Source organism: Fragaria vesca, linkage group LG2, assembly GCF_000184155.1.
Source record: "Fragaria vesca subsp. vesca linkage group LG2, FraVesHawaii_1.0, whole genome shotgun sequence".
Lineage (NCBI taxonomy): Eukaryota > Viridiplantae > Streptophyta > Magnoliopsida > Rosales > Rosaceae > Fragaria > Fragaria vesca.
In genome coordinates, this window is record NC_020492.1 from 18,917,797 (window position 1) to 18,939,924 (window position 22,128).

Below are 22,128 nucleotides of genomic sequence, written 5' to 3' on the forward strand. Positions count from 1 at the left end.
AATATAATACAGACTCTTGTGGTAAAAACTTGTGTCGAATGTGGCCCAACTTGATTTACCAAACAGCAACTAGTGTGACCCAAATTCTTTAGGTGCCCACTCTAGCTCTATTTCTTACTCCTCCAAAACCCTAAAGAACGAAAGAAACAGCCGTAGCAGAATTATCTCTAAAGACTGAATCTTTCTCTCTCAGGTTTCTGAACAAAAGTGAAGTGCTTGGTAATTAAGTTGATTCTCTTAATTTCGTGCTATTTGCATCCATCGTCTTCCTTCATATTTTTATTAACTGTGTAGTAAAATTTTCTGATTGATCTTCAAGTGTTAGTGGAGTTTGGAATTTGGGCATATGATTTAAGGGAAGAAATATAAAGAATTCTCTCACTTTCTTGAATTAATCCAGTCTGATAGGTGTCATAATTGAAATTGAAATTGTATGCTTTCTATGTCTGCACACTAGGTCTCAGTCTAAATGAGATTTGTTTTGATACTTGAATATCACAGAAGGATCTTCCAAGTCCTAGGTTGAATATGGAGGTGGAGTTGGATAGAATCAGCAACTTACCAGAAGAGGTTATAGACAAAATATTGACAAATTTGCCAATCAAGGATGGAGCGAGGACGAGTGTTTTGGCAAGCAATTGGAGGTACAAATGGGCTATGCTTCCACATCTTGTGTTTGATGCTCGGTGCAACTCCAGGATTGCTAATCAGGTGCTCTTAGGTCATTTTGGCCCCATAAGTAAGTTTGAACTTTGTCAAGGATCCAAAGACATCAGAGATATTGATGGCTGGATTCTTTACCTGTCAAGAAACCACCCCGTCAATGACTTGAAACTCAGCTTTTCTGTGAGGAAGCGTTACAAGATGCCTTCGTGTATGTTTTCTTGTCAAGATATAATTCATTTGAATTTGACTGGATGTCTGCTAAAACCTCCTTCAACATTCGAAGGGTTCAGGAGTTTGAGAAGCCTTCATTTTGAGGATGTTATACTGAACCAGGATGTGTTCGACCATATGATTCTTTCTTGTAATCTGCTTGAGAGATTGACTTTGAAGGACTGTGGCGGTTTCACCCAACTCAAGATTGATGCACCCAATCTTCTAATCCTACACTGTTCTGGTGTTTGTAAGGATTTCAGTACTGTGAATGCATTGCAACTTGCTTATGTTTACATTGATTTATTTATCCCACAAGTTCATCATAATTCTAGCAATGTGCTCAAGTTTTTTCACTTTTTCGTTAGCCTGCCTATGGTTGAGGGTCTTCATATTAGCTGGAGCTTTTTGAATTATCTGGCTGCTGGTGCTTTGCCAAAACTACATAAACCATGTCTACATCTGAAGTTTCTTGACATATCCATGTTCTTTGATTATATGGAGGAAGTTTCAATTGCTCTTTGCCTTCTGAGCAGCTCGCCTGCTCTCGAAATACTAAATATGGAAGCTATGGGGTGTCATAATCAAGCTGATGTGGGAGTAGTGAAGTCTTGGCTGTATAAGAACCGGATTTGTTCATTCACCAAACTGCGATTTGTGAAAATACAACGCATATCTGGTGTTGAAGCTCAACTAGATTTTATCAGATTTCTGCTCATAAGTTCACCAGTACTTGAGACAATGACTGTTGTGTTTCTGCCTTTGGAGCCTAATGCTGCTGATGAAAATCCGGATCTAGCTGTTCACCAACATTATTTGGATGTAGTTACAAAGTTGCTGCGGTTCAGACGTGCCTCACCGAATCTAGAGATAATATATTCACAGCCATGATTCATCAATGTATTTAGGTAGCTCTAGTGGTAGTTGCTTCCAGAGTGTGTGACTTCTGTTCAAGTTTTATGTAATCTATTTTTATCTGTCCACAATTATCTCCTTCTAGCATTACGTTCTATTTTATTGTTCAAGTTTTCTGCACAATTCCCAAACAGATTGATAAAACCTTTATGTCAACCAAGAAAAAGGACTATTCATTGAAATCAAACAGGAGGCATAGAACCTCAATACTAACAACTAAATATGCCCCGGCATCTAAACACACATGTATCAGAATTCAATGGCACAAAAGAGGGCTCTTGATGCCCCCAAGTTGTTTACAACATTGCTATAGCCGATTATTACATAACTGGTTCTCGTACTGCACTGATCGACTCCATAACCCAGCAGTTGTAAGCAAAGCAAACCACTTCCAATCGAGAAAAGCCAGAGTTCAGTGCTAAGGCCTCGTACTCTTTTTTGGTTCTTAGTCTCTTTTCCTCCTGGGTTCTGAGTAAACATTAGTAAATCCTGCTCCCACACAATGTTGGACGTAACGCTAGTATATATATCAGGTATTTCAGGAAGAATTGACTCCACAAAGATCACTTTTCCAGAGCAAGGGAGTGATTTACAGCAGTTCTTGAGAAGTGTCAAAGTGTCAAACAATTCTCATCACTCCAATCATGAAGGATCCATTGAAAATTACATAAACCAGACTATTACCAAAAATCAAGTGTAGTATATATATGAAGGCTGCTCGATCTATCTTTATATGTGTGAGAGGTGTAACACCGGTTTGAGTTCACAACTCCTTATTTCCCTCCATATTATCCTACTCCCTAGACCCTACTTCAAGTGAATTCAATGATTAATCTAGAGGGATTGAGGATATAGTTTTTCTTTTGTTTTTTTCAGAGGCTTCTAGTGTCAAGTGTCAACCTGCTGCCCAAAACTTGAGTCCAACAGTAGCTTGGTTAATCCCCTGCCCATTCGAATTTATGTTTCAACAAGTTTCATTCGGCATGTATGTGATCCAACTACACATATGTGTTGAATTTCAGTATTTTTTTCGAATAAAATGATTCGTCTTTATCAAGTCCATGAAATTGAGGGGAATTGCGTTCCCCTTCCATGTAACTAATCAAATAGTGTAAAAATGTGGAGATTTACTTTTCTTTAGTATGCAAAGCATTAGAACATGCATATATAGTTATCCATGCTTAACCGCTACAGGATTCTACATTTAAAAGAGTTTTGGGCAGCTGAAGTTATTTTCATGATCATTCCTTGCCCAGTTAATTAGTTGAATTCTTGTCCAAAAAATTGAATAGAAGAATAAAAGTATAATAGAAACCAATTTTTCAGGTTACGGATACTTTCAAGTATGCATGAAAAGGATAAGCACAGAAAGCTAGCTAGCCGCTAAAAGAAGAGGTCGGAAATTAGATTTTCTTGATGTTTCTGGATCTAAAAGAAAACTAGATGATTTCTGGAAGTCGAGTTCGATATACATGAGCCACAGAAAGCTGTGTATGGATGAGTTTCAATAGCCTCCGGTTCTCAGGCTGTCTGTGTACGGCTGTTCCCCCATAGTCAGAATAACTTCTTGACTTGACTTGACGTAGAGGTCGACAAGGCCATTTTTCCAAACGTCTTTTCAAACGCGCCCTATCAGGGCCTACCCTAGCTCAGGGCATCACCGGCCTCGATCCATTGCTATCTCATTCCCAGAAGATATTTCCGATCGGAAACTTTTGCCCTTTCATGAAAAACGTTGTACTGGACTACTGGCTTTGATGCGTTTAGTGGAAACTGGAAATTGATTGTGAAAAGGATCGGTGACGAATGGCGGAGCGACACCAGGAACTGGTGATGGTGACTGTCGGAAACGATGATGATCAAGGTGTGACGATCAGGTGATGATATTACATAATGAATTAAAAGAAATCATAAGTTTCTTTTCCGAGCTATATATACGAGTCATCAGAGTCGGCATGTATGAGTCCCAGAGAGGAGAGTACAGTATTCCCTACAAGTATAATATGAGTCATATATATGATCGATCTTCAATCTTTAATTTTGTTGCGAGTACTTAAATCTTTGGCTGCATACATGCATATTAGGTATACGATCGATTGTGTGGTCTATTTCGGTGAAAAGCACTATGGCTTTACTCCCAACAAAAGAATCTCATTCATGGTCTACAGAATCTTGTACTCCTCGAGAGGTAGGCCTAGCTATCTTATACATGATCACAACGTATATACTGATCTAATCAAATTTCAAACTGAGCCGATCATCATCACACATGCAATACATAATACAAATTCCATCAAACGTACTGTGAAATTATAATTGAGACACACAGTACTCAAATTACTTGTTCCAGAAGAAATTTGAACTTAAGACCTCATTCGATCCTGAACCATGCACCAAACCCTAAAGCTAGCGCATGCCCTGAAAACTAAGAGCTTCAGTCACTTTCAAGTAGGCGCAAGTTTGTTAAAGAAGCATCAAAACTAATTGCATATATATACATCCAACTTAATTGATGGTTAACTAATATTTAGCCTTAGTTTACATGTGTTAGTATCCGAATTGATCAGTTATATCTTCTAGCACCATTGGTTGATTCAACAAGTGGTGTTCAATTTCTTCTGCGAGTAAACACCAAAACTAATCATATTCATCCATATCTTATCTTGTTGTCGCTCTAGTTTGCTTCTTCTATGTATGTAGGTGGTTCATATCCTTTTCATGAAGTCCAACAAAACTTCTCTATCTTTGTCCATCTAGCTCTTTCTTCCAGTAGGTTTCTATCTTTCTCAAATTATACTTGCCAACTCGTAAGCCTCCAATTCTCGAATTAAGCATTTGTACAATATTTGAAACCATTGTCTTTCTTTTCAAACAGAAACCCTCAGTTTTGTGATATCAACAAATGATTCGATCTCGAACTTACGACCTCTTGTCACACTTACGTTAATGTCACTAAACCAACTCGTATTGAACTAGATACCCTTGCCTTCGGATTCAACTATATATAGTTCTTTTTCGTACTCCTCGAGATCTCTATCTCTCTTTAATATGTATCCAGGAAGTTATAACTTGCAAGCCTTTTTTATAAGACGTACACTGAATTGGCTCATTTCGAGTGACAGATGAGCTGCTCATCGATCAGTAGTGGGCGGCTGAAACTCTTTCCGACAGATCCATGTCCTAGTTCATGATGAAAATGAATTATTACAGGACCCAGGAATATCTTATCGTCGAACCCCGCTATACGATTGTAAAAATAATTACCCAGAAAGATGTACGATATATAACAAACTCAGATCAAGTCAGAGCGAGCATAGCACGTAATACAAAGTATTAAAGATCACCATATGTAGCACTTCCCCGTTTAGGGTTTATATGGTCGTCATCGATCTGTTTTGATTAGATTAATGTAAACCAGTTCCTTGATCGAGCATAACATATATTGATATATAGTTATATACCAATGACATTCTTTTTATCAGTTTCGTGTAAAAGAAAAATGGAAATCCTTCTCATGTATATATATACCAAGTAAGCTAGTTTCACGTACTTGTTGAGGAAAATAATCATGATTACAAGTCCACGATGATCCAAAAGCAACCAAAACACCTGCAGACCACATCAAGTACAATTCCAACACACACGAAAACCCTAAATACAAATATCCCGTCCTATTCTTTATGCAGGGACCATATAATTGACTTGATCTTGCATAATCTATAGTTAAAACGATTGATAATGAGTGGAAAATGAAGTTTTGCTTCTCAGGTCCAACCTCAAAGATGCCCTTCCAATAACTGATGCTGATATATATTTTGCGTATCCAGTAACAAACGTGTTATGTATTCTGAGATTTCTGGGTTAAAAGAGGAAACTGAAAGGATATATAAAACGACGATCCAAAGCTAGCTCGACAAAAATGATTAAAGGGTCTCACTGTATGGGGGATATCATTAGATATCATTTCATGGGGGTCTCAATCGATGATGGCCGCTCCTCCTTGGTTTCGTATATCACATCCTAATAAGGGTTGGCGCTGATCTTAATTGTTTCTATTTATAGTAAGACAACAACCGCCTGCTCCACCACGCTGGCGAGTCTGGCCGACCTTCATTCCTCACCCCCAATCAGTCACCAGTCATCATGATTGACTCGATCAGTTTCCACTTGATGATCGACATCCTAGCTCCACTTGTGTTATATATGAGATCATCAGGTCGATCATATATAATCTAGGAAACTCTTCTAACGAGGATCTTTAAGTTGAGGACTAGTTGAAGACTTTTCGGCTTATCCTAATTTTCGATCTTATATCCACATCTTGACAGTTCAGTTCATAGGTATTTATGAGTAGATCATTTCTGTAAATTTTCAGCCATATTGAATATCGTTAAGGCATTCATAAGTGTGATATACCAATTATGAACTTGAACAGTTCATGTTTGACATATTTGGTTCATTTATTAATTTGATATAGTTTGTTACCTTAACGATCATCGATTTGGCTGAAAATTTGTATGGTTGATCTATACATATAGACCTAAAAACTGAACGGATGAGATGTCAAGATGTTATCGAAAAATAGGTCAATTAAATCATAAACCGAAAAGTCTTCAACTAGTCTTCAACTTAAGGGTCCTCATTAGAATGGCTCCTATATAATCTAAGCTAGGCCTACGTATCCAAAATATCGTTTGTCTTGTACTCTAAAGGCTCCAATCCCGAAGTGAATGGATAGCTTTGTAAAAGAGGCCATCTCCATTAATAGAGGCTATAGGTCCAAATCTTAAATTTTGGTTTTCTTTCAGTCTCCAACAATAAATATGAAAAGGGCTAAAGAGTCAAAGGGCCATCAAAAGGGCAAAACATAGGCCTTTAGGCCATCTCCAGTAGGAGATGGCTATATTAAGGCCAGGGCTATAATTTAGCCCTCAGAAATATTATTTTTTATTTATAGACTACTAAACGATCTCTAGTAATAGAGGGCTAAATTTTAGCCCAATCAAATATTTTATGATTTCACATTATATTTTCAAACTTATAATTTTATTTTATTATAACATTATTTAGATTAGGACCAAGATAAATATTTGAGAGAAGAAACAAATTATTTGATTTAATGAACAACTAGCCGTTGTTATTAAACAACCATAATTGCATTCAAATGAGCATTGGAAAATTTTTCCGTTAGGGGAAAATGTGATGCATGGGCATGACCAATTAAATGTTGCCATTTGCCAAACTTTGAGTCAATTTCAGCCAACCCACATGGATCATTTCAATTTTTTATTCTGATGAGGAACCACTCTTTGGTTTAGACTGGGCTAGCCAAAGGGCTAAGTTTGGCCCTTTTCATTGGCCTTTGGCTCTCTTGTAATTTATTGTTGAAGACCATATTATAGCTAAAATATAAGAATTGGCCATTTAGACTCTCTTGTTGGAAATAGCCTTATTTTAGCCCCGGCCCCAAATTTTAGCTAGCCCAGGCCAAAGCAAAATGTGGTCCCAAATTAAATTAAAAAACTATATTTTGCATGTGGGTTGATTAATGATGTCTCAAATTATAACAATTGTTAACTTTCTATTAGATGATTCATTCTCGTCTCATTACAATGGGCAAATTCTTCCGACTCAAAATCAATGCTATGTAATTAATTAAATATGCAATAAATGGCTGATATCTTATTGTGTTAATATATTCACAAACAATGCAAAAAGTTTATTCAAGAATTAATGTGACGACGTATTTGTTGTAAAAGTGACAACATATTTATAATAAAAGTGACAACATATGTTAAAATATAATGTGAAACCATAAAATATTAAAAAGGGCTAAAATTTGGCCTTTCATGCTGGAGATAGTTATTTAGTAATCTATGAATAAAAAACAATATTTTTAGGGCTAAAATATAGCTCTGACCCCAATATAGCTCTCTCATATTGGAGATGACCTAACGTAGCTAGGTTTATATACATGGTTGAAACTTATCGACTGCTCTTGCCATTATTCACTCCATTATTGAGTTCGCGCGATATGACTTCAGTTGCAAAGTTTATATATACTGCAAATTTCCATTTATTCATGTTTTTGTATCACGTACTCTTGTAATTCTATGTAGTGTCTTACAAGGATCACTGTCAAATAATGGAATTATGGAAATACACAACCATATATGCATGGAAAAGCATCTAAGATTAAACCAACCGGTCAGTGTCTCGGTGATCATGTTCTCAATGGATCTCAATGGATGTGGGATGAACCAAAATTAGAATGATAAGGTTCTAAGTTGGGTTACGTTCAATTTTCCATATTAATTGTACGTTGAGAGTCAGGAAATATAATTTTACATCTTTCGGCAGTTATTTTTTTAGAATAGGCATTGTATGCTGATCTATGTAGTGTTTTTTAGGCATCGATATATCATCATGGAGTGTTCGTCCATCCCTAACTTGACATCGTGAGTCGTTTGATTAATATGGAACTGGATACCTCCCCCTAAAGAAAAACCTTGAACCTCCTATGCACATTTAGTTAATTATCAGTACCATTTTGCAAGCAAGCAGGCAAGCATCATAACTTGGTAGTTCAACCTTTAAAGTGAGTAGTCATAGAAAATTCGGCAACTTTCTCAAATAAGTTATATCACGTATAAAAAATTCTTGTATGTACGACGTGCAAATAAACTGTACCATTTTAGTCATTCATATATTAAGACTTCTCATGTATGTCCAATAAGTTATAGATCTTGATCATCCACATAATATTTATAACCGGTGCAAAAAACTCTCCTATCACTTACATGTGAAAGAAAAATGAGATTAGGTCTACGTCAAACCGTATCACCATCACGTTAATAATAAGAAAATTCAGTTTTAAAAAATTCCATTTTTTTGCAAATTTTAAAAACTATTTTCAACCTCATGTTTAGCAGTTTAGGTACGTAAATAGTTACCATCGTCCAATTTAATTTGCTTTAACTTGGTCGGTTTATCCCTCGCGTATACTGTAGTTTTCTTTACTTTTCTTTGATGGGACACATGGTTGTCCTTGCAATTAATCTTCATCACATGACACAAATTTGCTATAATCCATCAGAAGCGTGACACATTAACAGTATTTTATTCGTTATCCTATGCTTAACTTTATTGGGACTAATAATGCTTACAGTTTTCTCTTTGTATTGATCACTACATTTGATTATTCCACTGGCCACCATTACTGCTTGCGAGTGACATAATATATATTCGTACACATGTTAGGCCTATACATGAAGCATCAAACAGATTTATTTTCGGTGTGATAATTTCTCACTTTAACAAGTCATGCATAGTCAAAACGATTACTTATAAAAACTACTAATCAAAAGATTAAACATAAAATAAATTAACCTTATGGGAATTCAACTTTAAGTCATGTTTGAACAATTCAAAAAGTTCAGAATACCTGTAGCTAGTATGGTTTTATTACCCAAAAAAAAAGTATGTTTTTATTATAATTACTTAACTCACCTTACGTGTTACTAAGATTTAATCACATGATCTAGCTATACGGTGTCAAAGTTTAGCTAACCAAAATGTCACGGCTAAGTTTAAAATAGCTGGTCACCAAACTTGTAGACCGGATTTCTTCACTAATCACATCAACAAGTGATCTGCTATCATTAGATAACGTTTCATAATTTCTATTGCACGCCACTTCTATAATAAGAAGAAAATCCCGGGGGGGTGGCACGAAACCGAAATAGTAGAAAATGGAAGCACCGCAAGAGAAAATACAGCAGCGCGTTCAATGAACTGGATCCCCAAAACCGGGTGGACCCCACATCCTCGGTAAACGCAGCCACTTTCTAATTCGTATTCTCCACCACGTGCTTAAATTCTTACCTCCTTCCTCTTTTTTATCCCCACGTGCTTTAAATACCTCCCATAAGTCTCTCCTTGTCCGACTCCTCTTCTCTCCTCCCTCAACTCTCTCTCTCTCTCTCTCTCTCTGAAAATGAGTTCCAATAAAATATTAATATTTACAGTCCTCCTCCTCACATCTCAGACAGTCCCGGCGTCGCCGTCGCCGTCTGCTCCGGGAGATCACAGTCACCCGATTTCTGAGCTCGAGCTCGACTGTTGCCTAAACTGCAAGCCAAGCCCCGAATTAACCTCCGCCACCAAGAACTACAGCCGCATCCACCGTGCCCTAGCGACTGCATCGACGGCGACGTCTTGCGAGGTCTGGACGACGGCGTGCTCGGAATCGGTGCTGAGCTTTGCGAAGCAGCCGGAGAACGTGGAGTGGCTGAAGAGGATTAGGCGGAGGATCCATGAGCATCCGGAGCTGGCTTTTGAGGAGGTCGAGACGAGTCGCTTGGTTAGGGCCGAGCTTGACAGGTTGGACATCGATTACCGGTTTCCGTTAGCAACCACCGGGATCCGGGCATGGATCGGAACCGGCGGCCCGCCGTTTGTGGCCGTCAGAGCTGACATGGATGCCCTGCCTATTCAGGTACTGCGTTAATTAAGCTTTTGTATTTTATCATAAGAGAAAGATTCAACTATTCTTTCTTTTTATGGAACAAAAAAACTTACCTAGCTTTCTTTCTTTCTTCTTTGTATACTTGATTTCCTTCCTAAATTGGTTAGGGATGGAATGAAACTTGCATTTGGAGTTTTTCGTGCTTACGGTTCACACAAGAAATGACAAGTTTTAACTCGATCTGGACTTGAAATTATTTATGTTTAGTTTTTGCATTTTTTTTTTCTATAATTCACATATAGAGATCAAAATTCGAAAAATCTAACGAATGTCGTCTAGCATTCACATAAACACCTGAAATGATTGTTTATACTGACACATGTGCACTTCATTGATGTTCTTGTGATGATTCATAAGATGCTTTAATTTCGTATATTATGAGTTGTCAGAAGTATATGGATAACATAGTATGTTAGATGAGAGAGAAAACAAACTTATGTGTGTCGGAGAGTCAAGAATCTAAGTAGAATATTGTTTTCGCACGAAGTATTATTAATTTTGCTGATCATGTTTTCAATGCGCTAATCATGTTTTCAATGCGCTATATTCAGAATCTCGAGATTTTATTTTTTTTAAGTAAAAAAAATAAAGAGAAGTATATTGAAAATGTTGGCCTGAAAATGTTGTAGGAAGCCGTAGAATGGGAACACAAGAGCAAGGTCGCCGGCAAAATGCATGCTTGTGGGCACGACGCACATGTGACCATGCTATTAGGTGCTGCCAAGATCTTGAAGAGCCGTGAACACCTTTTGAAGGTCAGTAAATTTCTCACTTTCTTCTTCATCACAGTTTTACCTAAAAGTAAATCTGGTTGGTAGGGTTGGTTGCGATTAAAAGCCTCTGATCAACTTTTGGTAAAAGCTTTTTATGCCTATAATCACTTTTGGACAAGTATGGCAGGTTTTGTCTTGCGCTTTAAACTTCAGTTAATCTGTCTTGTTTCCACACACACACACACAAAAAAAGTTGAATTAACTTGTTGCTCAGCTAGGGCGGTGTTGGATGAGTTGCTTTGTGGGTCTTCAATTACACATTGCCCAAACACGGCTTTATCTATATCACATGCAATGATGCGCTCTTGTAGTATTCTTTCTGCCTTTTCCAACTAGTTTTTTCTTCACCGGTGCTTATTTCTTAAGCCTGTCTGCTGGTAAACTCTTCTCGAGTCTTCTACAAATATGAAGACAGCATTGTTTGATTTCGGATCTAGTATAATCTTAACCTGCCATCTTGAGATACTTTGAACCGATATTTGTTCCCATTTCGTATTATGCACAATCTCAATAGCAAACATTGTAGTCGCAACATTGTTTTTGCTTTGATATCTTCTTTCGTCATTTCTATGGTTGTCGAGAAACTAAATCGAGATGGTTATGAGTAGAGAATATAGATGTGTATTTCATTGATGAATAGGGCGCTGGCATACAAAGCTAAAATCCATTACAGATAGAAATTCAAGGGTAATGAGAGATTAATTTTGGTTAAATAAGTTTGATGGTTGTTAATGGCTGTTTGTGTTTGTACTAATGTAGTTTGTACTCATACGAGCTAGAATAATACTTTAACATGTTGCATTTGTCAGTGTAATTGAAGCACGTGGGTTAATTAGCACTGTGCTGGTCTAACTGAGTGGCTATGTTATAAATACTTGGTTCAGAATATAATAAAGTACGTCTCGATCTGTCTGTACGTTCTTGCTGGTCCTGGGTCTCTGTTTTACTGTCTACTCTGCTTCAATCGATGGCCAGCTACCCAATCCAGCTGATATTGGTCAAATGTAGGTTTCAACTTACATTCTAATTAAGAAAGAGAACTGTTGGATACACTGGAGGTTAGACTATTCGAACTGTTCGTAGAATTTATATACATGGCCCATCTCTAAGCTAAGGTTTGGTAAAGAATTCATTCAACTATGGAAGCTTGTGCTATATTGGATTGATGATCGCAACCCCTCACCCTCAAGTCACTATCCAAATCTTTTGTAATCGTTTATTGTGTACTAAACGAATTACACTGAAGTCTACTGATTTGATTTGACTGGATTTACTTTTACAGGGGACTGTAGTATTGATATTTCAACCGGCGGAGGAAGCCGGTAACGGCGCAAAGAGAATGATTGGAGATGGGGCTTTGGAGGATGTGGAGGCCATATTCGCAGCTCATGTATCCCACGAGCATCCCACAGGCATTATTGGGTCGAGGTCTGGTCCTTTGCTAGCTGGCTGTGGCTTCTTTAGAGCTGTTATCACCGGAAGGACTGGCCATGGCGAAAGCCCTCACCACTCTGTCGACGCCGTTTTGGCAGCTGCCGCGGCCGTGATCAGCTTACAGGGAATTGTATCACGCGAAGCGAACCCTCTAGACTCTCAGGTAGTACTGCATTGTGTTTCGTTTAGTTTCTGCTTTGTGTGAAATGTGAATATGTGAAAGCTGATCTGCTTGATGTTTTATGAAAACAGGTGGTGTCCGTTACAGCTTTTAATGGAGGTGACAAGCTTGACATGATACCTAATAGTGTTGTAATTGGTGGGACTCTCAGGGCTTTCTCTAACACAAGCTTCTATCATCTTCTTCAAAGAATTGAAGAGGTTTGTAGCTCTATAGATTATTGCTAATCTAGCTACCATGCTTCACAAATATTTGTAGGGATTAAGCTGATGCAATAATGCCTCTAACAGGTAATTGTGGAACAAGCAAGTGTTTACAGATGCTCGGGAACGGTGGATTTCTTCAAAGACAAGCACACCATATATCCACCGACGGTGAACGACGAGAAGATGCACGAACATGTGAGGAAAGTAGCCATGGATTTGTTGGGTCCAACAAACTTCAGGGTGGTGCCGCCTATGATGGGTGCGGAGGACTTCTCCTTCTACTCAGAGGTGATCCCTGCCGGCTTCTTCTACATTGGCATAAGGAACGAGACCTTGGGTTCCTTTCACACAGGCCATTCACCTTATTTTTTCATCGACGAAGATGTTTTGCCTATAGGGGCAGCAACTCATGCCACTATTGCCGAAAGATACCTCATCGAGCATGGTTAATCCGGAAAAGTCAAGGTTCCGGTGGATGCAAAATGCTGTTTCAATGGGCACAAGCATGATGTGTATATTGCTGAGAATGTGCTCTTTAGATTTTGGTGTTAGGGGTCAGGCGGACTAGTACAGGGGAAGGCAGTCCATTTCATTTTATTGATGTAAAGGACGCAGCTAGAGCATTTTCAGCTGGTCCATGCTGCAAGCTGTATTACTCAAATGTTGCTAGAATGAGTAGTTCTGCTATTTAACGAATGCAATAAACATTTGTCCATACTTTTCTTCTGTTTCATCAGAGAGAGAAGGCGAGAGTCGAACTCTGAACAGAATAAAGAGGATATAGTGCTTGATATTTAGACAGCACACACCTTTCCATTATGTCACATTCCTTTACCCAAGCTTTGTAACAAAAACGATGTCCATTACACCTCATTTCCAATTCAACTCAGTTCTAAAGTTCTACTACCAAATAGAAAACGAAATCAAGAAAATTTTGATGGCTTTCCCCAATAAACAATCTTGTATCTTCCAAATCTCAGCTCTTCTCACCACATAAACTTCGGGCAGCTTGCAGGGCAAAGTATGTGAGGATAACGTCAGCACCAGCCCTTCGTAGACACATCAGGGATTCCAGCATAACCTTTTCTTCATCAATCATTTTGAGAGCACCACCAGCCTTGATCATTGAATACTCACCAGAAACCTGCATCGATGATTTTACAAAGACCAGCTTGAAGATTTAGAAGCTTAATGCATGGGATAAAGAATTTCTGTCTGGGAATGAAATGATAAGACAGGGATACGACTTAAGGGATGGTCAACCTGATATGCAGCGATTGGCAAAGAAGAGCTATCCCGGAGTAATCTTATGATATCTAGATATGGCAGACCAGGTTTCACCTGTTAACCATTTTGCTAAGTTTCAGAACTAGAGCTTTTGGCAATCAATGCACACTACTAAATGGTATAAAGCAAGGAATACAAACCAGGAGGATATCAGCTCCTTCAGACTCATCTTCACCTGCCTCAATCACAGCCTCTCTATAATTTGCTGGGTTCATCTGATAACTTGTGTTTTACAAGCCAGTTTTATATCGCAAGTCAGTATCAGATGCAGTTTATTAATCAATAGTGAATGATGTTATTAAACAGAACTGCATACGTTTTCTTGTCACCAAAACGTGGATTTGAGTCCAGTGCTTCCCTAAATGGACCATAGAATGAACTCGCATACCTGTTTGCAACATAAAAGATTAAAAATGGTCAAAACAGTGAACAATAATCATGCCAATACCTGACTACTATCCAACTGAAAATGTATGTAAGGTACACTCTCCCTCAGAGAAACCCTTCCCTGCATGTCTAGATCTCTAGCAAGTACAACTTATAGTTTATCTAGAAATTATATAGAAACTTTTCTCAAACAAAAAAAAAAGAACTTATATAGAAACTTTTAGCCATATGGTTGTGTGCGCTTAAAAAGATAATGAAATTTTCATAAAGTATTAACTAGATGATAATCACTGCAATAAAAATTGGCTTACTTGGCTGTATAGGACATGATAGAAACATGATGAAAACCTTCAGCATCAAGAGCAGTTCGAATAGCTCCTACACGACCATCCATCATATCACTCGGACTAACCACATCTGCTCCAGCTCGGGCCTATTGATACAAGTAAACAAGCCAAAGAAAATCCAATCAAACTATAGAAGTCTATGGCAGAGGGAATTTGGATGAGAGCTACTCCCCACAATTACCTGAGAAACAGCTTGTTTACACAATTGATGTACAGTCTCGTCATTCATTATAACTCCTGTAATTATCACACACAATGAGTGCGTCAAAGAATAACAACCTCTTTCAATATGAGCATTTCTCATGGCATATTTGCTTACCATCTTCCCTAACAATACCGTCATGGCCGTCTGAGGAATATGGATCTAGAGCAACATCAGTGTAGATTACCTGACAAACACAGCAACCTTACATTATTATTGCTCCATTGACGAAACACTGTAAAAAAAATGACAATTAACTTAAAAGACTAAAGGAAGTGCATAGACTCACCAGATCAGGGAACTTGTCCTTAAGCAACCGGATTGATCGAGGCACTAAACCATCATTGTTATAGGCTTCATCACCTGTTGCATTCTAAAACACAACAAGTCATTACATTACATGTTTCTTTCATCATTCCAAGGAACAGTCATGAAAATGCACAAGAGCAAAAACCTTCAAAGCATCTGGGATTTTGGGGAAGAGCACAATGCTATTAACACCAACATCTCTAGCCTTCGCGACCTGCTCCAGTTAAAACTTATAAGAAACAACAATTCACAATCAATAGCTATGATCCTAGTTTCAAAATGTAGATGATGCAGCTTAAAAATAATGAGAGAGAGCTACATTACCTCCTCGACAAGCCCATGTCTCCACCCAAGCCGATAACACCCCGGCATTGCCCCAATAGGTGTGTCTTCCTGACCTGCGAGAATTGCAAAGCAAAATTCAGAGAGGTTTCAACTTATACTTCTAAAGATATGAACTTATAAAAGCAATAAAGCACAAACCTTCATGAATGAAAAGTGGGTACACAAAATTCGCAGGGGACAAGCTTGTCTCCTGAAACGCCGCCCTGAGCGCCGGTGACCTCCGGTTACGACGGGGCCGGCGACTAAGAGGCTAAAACACAACAACAAAAAACGACAAAAACACATCAAAAACGACAATCCAATTCAGTCAATTCGGAAATGAATCTAATTTAGAAAAAGGGTCTCAGGCTATTCTCACAAGCAAAGGCACCACCGGAGTGCCAGCTGGCGGGGCGGGCTTAGGCGGCGCTGGCGGTGCTTGCGGCACGTTTCCGGCAACGACGGCAGCCTCACACTCGGCGTCGCTCATCCGGGTCTTCCCAACTTGGCCGTCGCCGTCGGCGGCTCTAACAATCAGGCGGCGGAGCGGTCTTGGGTCGAACTGGGTCCGACCCGAATTGAGCTTGAGAGGTCTGGAGGGTCGGAAACCGACGTAATCCAGACCCTTGATTGGTCCCACATTGACGAACGTCGAAGCCATCTATGATGGAGTGATAAAGCACAAGACTTTATGATGATTGGGAGATGAAAAATCTGAACTTGGAAGCGAAACAAGGTTGAAGATAGGTAGAGATGATCTGGGCAGTTCTATCTTCAATGGCTTAGCTAGGCCACTCTGGTTTACTTTGAAAGGCCGTTGTTGTTCGACCCGCCTTTGTTTTATTAAAGAAATAATTTTCTCACTTCAACGCTAGCTTTGTGTGTTCTGGGCTTCATTTCTTGAAGAAGGTGTTTTGTTTGGGGTGAGTCCAAATCTGCTCGAAGCCCATTCACAGTTTCTTGGGAGATGAAATCAAATCGTATATTCTCATTGAATACAAGAATCCTAATCTTCTAAGGAAAGATAGCCTCATAGTCTCCAAACCTTAAAAATTGTGATCCTCTTACCTCTAAGGTTTAAGTTTGATATCTTACCTTCAAAGTTCTTAGTTCACATTTGTCTCTAAAATGAGTTTTGCTCCAAACATGAACATGTTGTTTAAGCAAAGGGGGTTTTTTCTTTTTTCTTTTCGGGTGGTTTAGTTTTCTATCGAGGTAAAATTGGGTAGTTTAATTTTCTATCGAGAGGTAAAATCGCACTCGAAGATCCCAATGGAGAAAACCAAGTACAAGTACTATTGCTATTAGCCTATTACCTGGGAGGTAGCTAGTTTCCATTAAGCAAAACCAAATCTAAACCATGATCATCAACAAGCATGATAAGAAATAATGGCTCTAGCCTCTAAGCCAGTAAGAAGATATCACAGCGTACACAAAGTGGCTATTCAATCAATTCATTTATTAGAAACGTGGTTCATACTTTTTTTTTTTGGTCGATAAACGTGGTTCATACTTGACACTTTTGAAACATGATCGAAATGATCGAAAAGGGAATCATTTGATTTGATATGGTTTGGTTTGATTTGCCAGATTTGGTACATTGTGGTCCAAAACAAGAAACGGCATGCAAGTCTTTTGAACTGTGTGCTCTCGATCAGCTTTGCTTTTGTATCTGGTTTGTTAATTTTTTGTCAAACAATGAAATCTTATAGGATCATGCGTAGAATGTTAAAGCATATTTTTCATCCAACAACGATGATAATACATACTTTGATTTGAAATAAAGTCAGTCAAGTCAGTCTTGCATATTATCATATTCTAATTATCAAACTGCAAAGCTGCTGGCTTTTGCCTTCACCACATTTCATACATAGCATAAGGACTCCGTTAACAATTCTCTAGAAGAAAAATCTGGCTAGCTATTCCTTCCATTAATTCTCTCGATTGTCACTAGGGACTGGCAGGCACGTTTAGTCTTTTCGATCTTATCGCATGCATACAAAGATGAGGTGACTCCAAATCTAGACCTTATGCTCTGTTGGAGAAATGCGGCTCAAATTAGAGACATTTAGTAACCCACATCAACAGATGAAAAATCAATTTTTCTTAGGTGATAAAGAATGATACTGCACACACTAACATAAACATAAAATATTAGTGGCTAGAGTAAAGAAGTATTAGCATTATTGAAATGGCTGGTGTATATGCGACTCATTAGCATGCGCGGCATTCTTGGATTGATCTTTAAATCTTTATCTTTTCTTTTTTTGGAAAGACGATCAATATCAAACGAGACATTCGAATCTATAACATTTAAATATGTAGCTTTAATTTGTTTCATTAATTATAATATTTTTACTAAATCACATGTGAAATATACAAGATTTTGTTAGGGCCAGAGTTAATTGCTCGTAGTTGTAATCCCTTGTTGGGTGTTGTGATTGTCTTGTAATTGCAGTTTATTAAATGAAATTTTGCTTAATCAAAAAAAAAAAATCACATGTGAAATATACAAGATTTTGTATCCGATGATTCTGATCAGTTTTGTGTAAATCATATTATTGGCAATTTATGTACCATATAGAAACAACATTACTTTGTCGCGCAATCTAGTAAACTATATTGCTTTCAATTATCATGGCAAAAGAAGATCACCTATCGTTTAGGTAACACTAACCCCATTATTTATCTGCTCCATCCCATTAAACAAAGCAAAAAGAACCTTCAATCAAGTATAATTTTCTGTTTGACTAGGAAGTATGAACCAAGACAAAGGGTGGAACCAAGACAAAGGGTGGAGCCAAGCCAAGTGAAAGTTTTGTACAATGTTATGGTCCATCTCAATTTCCATTTCCATATGAAATTAATTTCTATCACAATCTCAGAAGAAAAGTAAAAAGAAATTTGGGGATCCAATAGCTATCGAAATCTAGTGAAATCTCATATCACATGAATTTCTTCATGCATGACCTGATTAAAGAAAGACATATATGAAAATTACATGGTCAAGAACAGAAAGATCTTCCAGATTTCTGATGAGGATAAAAGGTCCCATATATTGCTTTCATTACAAAACAGTCTGAGGGATAATAAGTGAGAAGAGAGATGGCCAACAAACACGCTTTGCTTTTGTATAATGATTCTGAGATTTCAGATTGACCAAGTTGCAACATGTATGAGGCTGCTGAAAACGTAGCTTTTGAATTTTCTGTGGAGAGATATCAAGTTCGACAGGTTCCTATTATTACTCTGTAGATTTCGAATCCAAAACTTATTGGGATTGTCGTGTATGATGTATCCTTGTCTATATTTCCAGAAGCAAAAAATAAAATGGCAGCTGCAATTAGATCTTGGTGCGTGGATTATACAAGTACATATATATATATATATATATATATATATATATATATATATATCAGATTTTTCTTTTTTGGTCTGCTGAAAACTCTCGAAAGATGAACAGTTGGCATCAACATGATACATTGAAGAAAGAAGAAAATTGAAACTGAATATGAGTCCAAGAGTTTTGAGTGGTCACACACTATAGTATTCTAGCTAGTGTGAAGCAGCCAAACAAATGAATTCGAAAGCGTATGATTAGGGTTACACATGGTGAAACCAAGACTTGGTAGACAAGCTTAGAGGAAGGTCCTACTGCTACTCGAGTATGAAAAGGTTTCCTTCCACAACAAGAGCAATTTGATCTTCTCAGCAGGAACAGATGACAGAAGAGAAAGAGGGGTAGAGAGCGTTAAGCAGAAATCAATCTTTCTTGTTTGGACGCCCTCGATGGGAACAGATTCGAATTTTTGGAAGATTTTTCAGCACAAGGCTAACAAATTTGGACCCCCACAGAAAGAAAAAGATTATATTTCCCAGGCCCACATAAGATCTTCAATTTACTCTGTGGCACCCCCCACCATTAACCTTTTATTTATTTCATGTCCCCTCACCCCACCAAGACTAAAATGACCAATATTGCATAGTGTTAATATAATGTTCATCCCATACCATGTTCATAGTTAATCCAATTTGAAGGTGATTATCTGTTCACTAACTTACAAGCTAACTAAGAGAGTCAAGAAAATCTCATTAAAATTTGCTTCTTTTCCCGTGTTCTCATTTTTGGTGGAAATTAATTTGTCTACTCTAATTACTGATAAAACAGAAAAATATAATCGATCCTTTATATATTGTAATAGTGTATAGTATTCTAGCATATCTAGAGTATGCAATTTCCTTGATATTTCCTTGCATTTTCATCAAATTAGTCTTTTTGTGGTCCCTTAATTAATTTGTAGATTTATCATGCTTATTATTTTGTCAAGAATTTCCATTTCTGTTGTTTCAAAATATCGACATGATATTTAATGTGTTGAACTATTCTTATGACACCATACAAATGTCCAATCATACATCGATCGTTGGAATCTCTTATCTGTTTTGCTCCTATAGTTGAGTTTTCATATACCGACTTTAAAAGCATATTAGAACCTTAATTACCGTCTCATATAGGAACTAATATATTTTATTAGTTTATAAATACAAGCAGTTGTATAACAGACTTGATCATTACGTGCAAAGTTCGAAATATAGTTCAAGCGAACCTTAGGGCACAATATATAACAAAATAACAATATTATCAAAATGTAACCACTGTTTACGCTCTTAATATGTTATTCATTTAAATAAAACACTCGTAGTATGTTATTTGTTTAGATATATAAAAATAAAGTATCGTAAGTTACACACTGATACAGAATACAAGTCGTACAAAAAATCTAACTTACAGACTTATTACTCATGCATATCTTATCCGTGATTCCATTATTCATGGCGACTACTAGGCCTTCAGGTATTCGTTGAAAGTTACTTTTGATTCCAACGCTTTGAAGCCAAAGGATGTGCTAGCTAGGTAGATCGAGCTGCAGTTGGTAAACTTTTGTCCAAGTCCCATCCCTAGCTAGCTCCCTAAATCAAATCCAATTTGCACCCCCAAAATCAACTCCTTTTCATCATCATCATGACCAAATTTTGGATTAGAATTATGAGATAGATCTCCGGATTTTCCTTGGCAATCAAACAAAGAAAAAGAGAGAAAGCCATAGAACAAGATATGAGTGGTTGTACCAACGCGGTGGAGTAGAGAATCTAGAGAGAGAGAGAGAGAACATGCATGACACATGACTCTCAAGCTCTCAAGACACAACAAAACAACATCTTGAAAAAGAAATTGAAAAAAAGAAAACAAAAATGAGAAAATAAATTTTCATTTTGGTTCATTGTCATGATATATATGATATACACCCACCTACTTAATAAGGAATAATTACACACCACCTCTCATTCCCTTTAGGCACGCCTCTCTCTCTCTCTCTCTCTCACTCTCTCTATCTCTCTCTGCAAACCTAAGCTTGCATTGTTATATATACAACTAATACAAGGGATACACAGAACCTGCAGCCAAAGACTGTGTCTTCAGCCATTGGAATCCAAGTTACAGGCTTCAGTTTCAAGATCTCCTCAGCTAATTCAACTGTAGAAATGGAGGTGATGAAGTCATTATCAGATGTTGCAGACTCCAAGCAACAACAGGAACAGCAGCAGCAGCAGCAACAACAACAAGAACAGCAGCAGCAGCAGCAACAACAACAACATTTCCATGTTTTGGCCGTAGATGACAGTGTTATAGATAGGAAGCTATTGGAGAGGCTCCTTAAAGGTTCTTCATACAAAGGTATATTTCATTGTGCGTAACATCAAGAAAATTGCTGATGATCCCATTTTGCTTCTGTGTTTGATTTGGTTAACTGTGTGTTAGTATTTGATTTTGATTATCAGCTGGCTCTTTTTGTTCATTTTTCTTTTTCTTATTCTTTTTCTGTGGTAAGCAGTGACTTGTGTGGACTCTGGGGACGAAGCTCTCAAATATCTGGGTTTGGTTGATCATGATTACCTAAAATCTGCAGATTCTTCTTCATCCACTCCCCCATCTCCTCAGCAGCAGTCATCAGAACTAGAGGTGAGGAATTCTAGCTTATAATCATCTTATTAATCCCCTTAAATTTAAGTACGAATTAAACATATAAATCTCGATCTGTTGCATGGGCCGGGTTAATTACTTAATCTTTTAGAAAATTCCCGTGAAAATTATCAAACTGCTTGGAATCTTGTTTCTGACAATGGATCTAAATATTGAGATGGGAGTGATTGATGACCTATCATATGAAAAATGTGACAGCCTAGTACTGAATTTGAACAAGGCTAAAGCTTAAAAATGCTAATGGACCCAATTTTGGTTGGATTCTGATATGACCTGCTTGTACTATAAATGCAAACATTGAAGTTCTCTCTCTCTCT

The 22,128-nt window shown here is 37.7% G+C and overlaps 4 protein-coding genes across 4 annotated transcripts in view; 3 read left to right on the forward strand and 1 right to left on the reverse strand.

The window, feature by feature from the left end:
• The first annotated feature begins 528 nt into the window (after positions 1 to 528).
• Positions 529 to 1,767, forward strand: LOC101303394 (F-box/FBD/LRR-repeat protein At1g13570-like). The gene has a single exon (XM_004292657.1). It carries the CDS (start codon positions 529 to 531, stop codon positions 1,765 to 1,767), a length of 1,239 nt encoding a protein of 412 aa, XP_004292705.1.
• An 8,008-nt stretch (positions 1,768 to 9,775) lies between these two features.
• LOC101309312 (IAA-amino acid hydrolase ILR1-like 6-like) lies at positions 9,776 to 13,611 on the forward strand. Its single transcript, XM_004290831.1, has 5 exons — positions 9,776 to 10,288; positions 10,948 to 11,073; positions 12,374 to 12,688; positions 12,778 to 12,906; positions 12,997 to 13,611. The coding sequence occupies exons 1-5, from the start codon at positions 9,788 to 9,790 to the stop codon at positions 13,360 to 13,362; spliced, it is 1,437 nt and encodes a 478-aa protein (XP_004290879.1). The 5' UTR covers positions 9,776 to 9,787; the 3' UTR covers positions 13,363 to 13,611.
• Positions 13,612 to 13,674: 63 nt separating this feature from the next.
• On the reverse strand, positions 13,675 to 16,429 carry LOC101303675 (delta-aminolevulinic acid dehydratase, chloroplastic-like). The gene is made up of 12 exons (XM_004292658.1): positions 16,148 to 16,429; positions 15,928 to 16,039; positions 15,769 to 15,842; positions 15,590 to 15,658; positions 15,425 to 15,508; positions 15,253 to 15,322; positions 15,115 to 15,170; positions 14,898 to 15,019; positions 14,516 to 14,587; positions 14,340 to 14,421; positions 14,176 to 14,253; positions 13,675 to 14,056 (listed from the first exon to the last, which is right to left on the reverse strand). Exons 1-12 carry the CDS (start codon positions 16,427 to 16,429, stop codon positions 13,889 to 13,891), a joined length of 1,269 nt encoding a protein of 422 aa, XP_004292706.1. The 3' UTR covers positions 13,675 to 13,888.
• A 4,689-nt stretch (positions 16,430 to 21,118) lies between these two features.
• Positions 21,119 to 22,128, forward strand: part of LOC101309603 (two-component response regulator ARR9-like) — a 2,207-nt gene continuing 1,197 nt past the window's right edge. The window contains exons 1-2 of the mRNA XM_004290832.1: positions 21,119 to 21,505; positions 21,663 to 21,790. Of these exons, the coding sequence (XP_004290880.1) occupies positions 21,313 to 21,505; positions 21,663 to 21,790 (321 nt within the window). The 5' untranslated portion in view covers positions 21,119 to 21,312. The remainder of the gene's footprint in view (positions 21,506 to 21,662; positions 21,791 to 22,128) is intronic.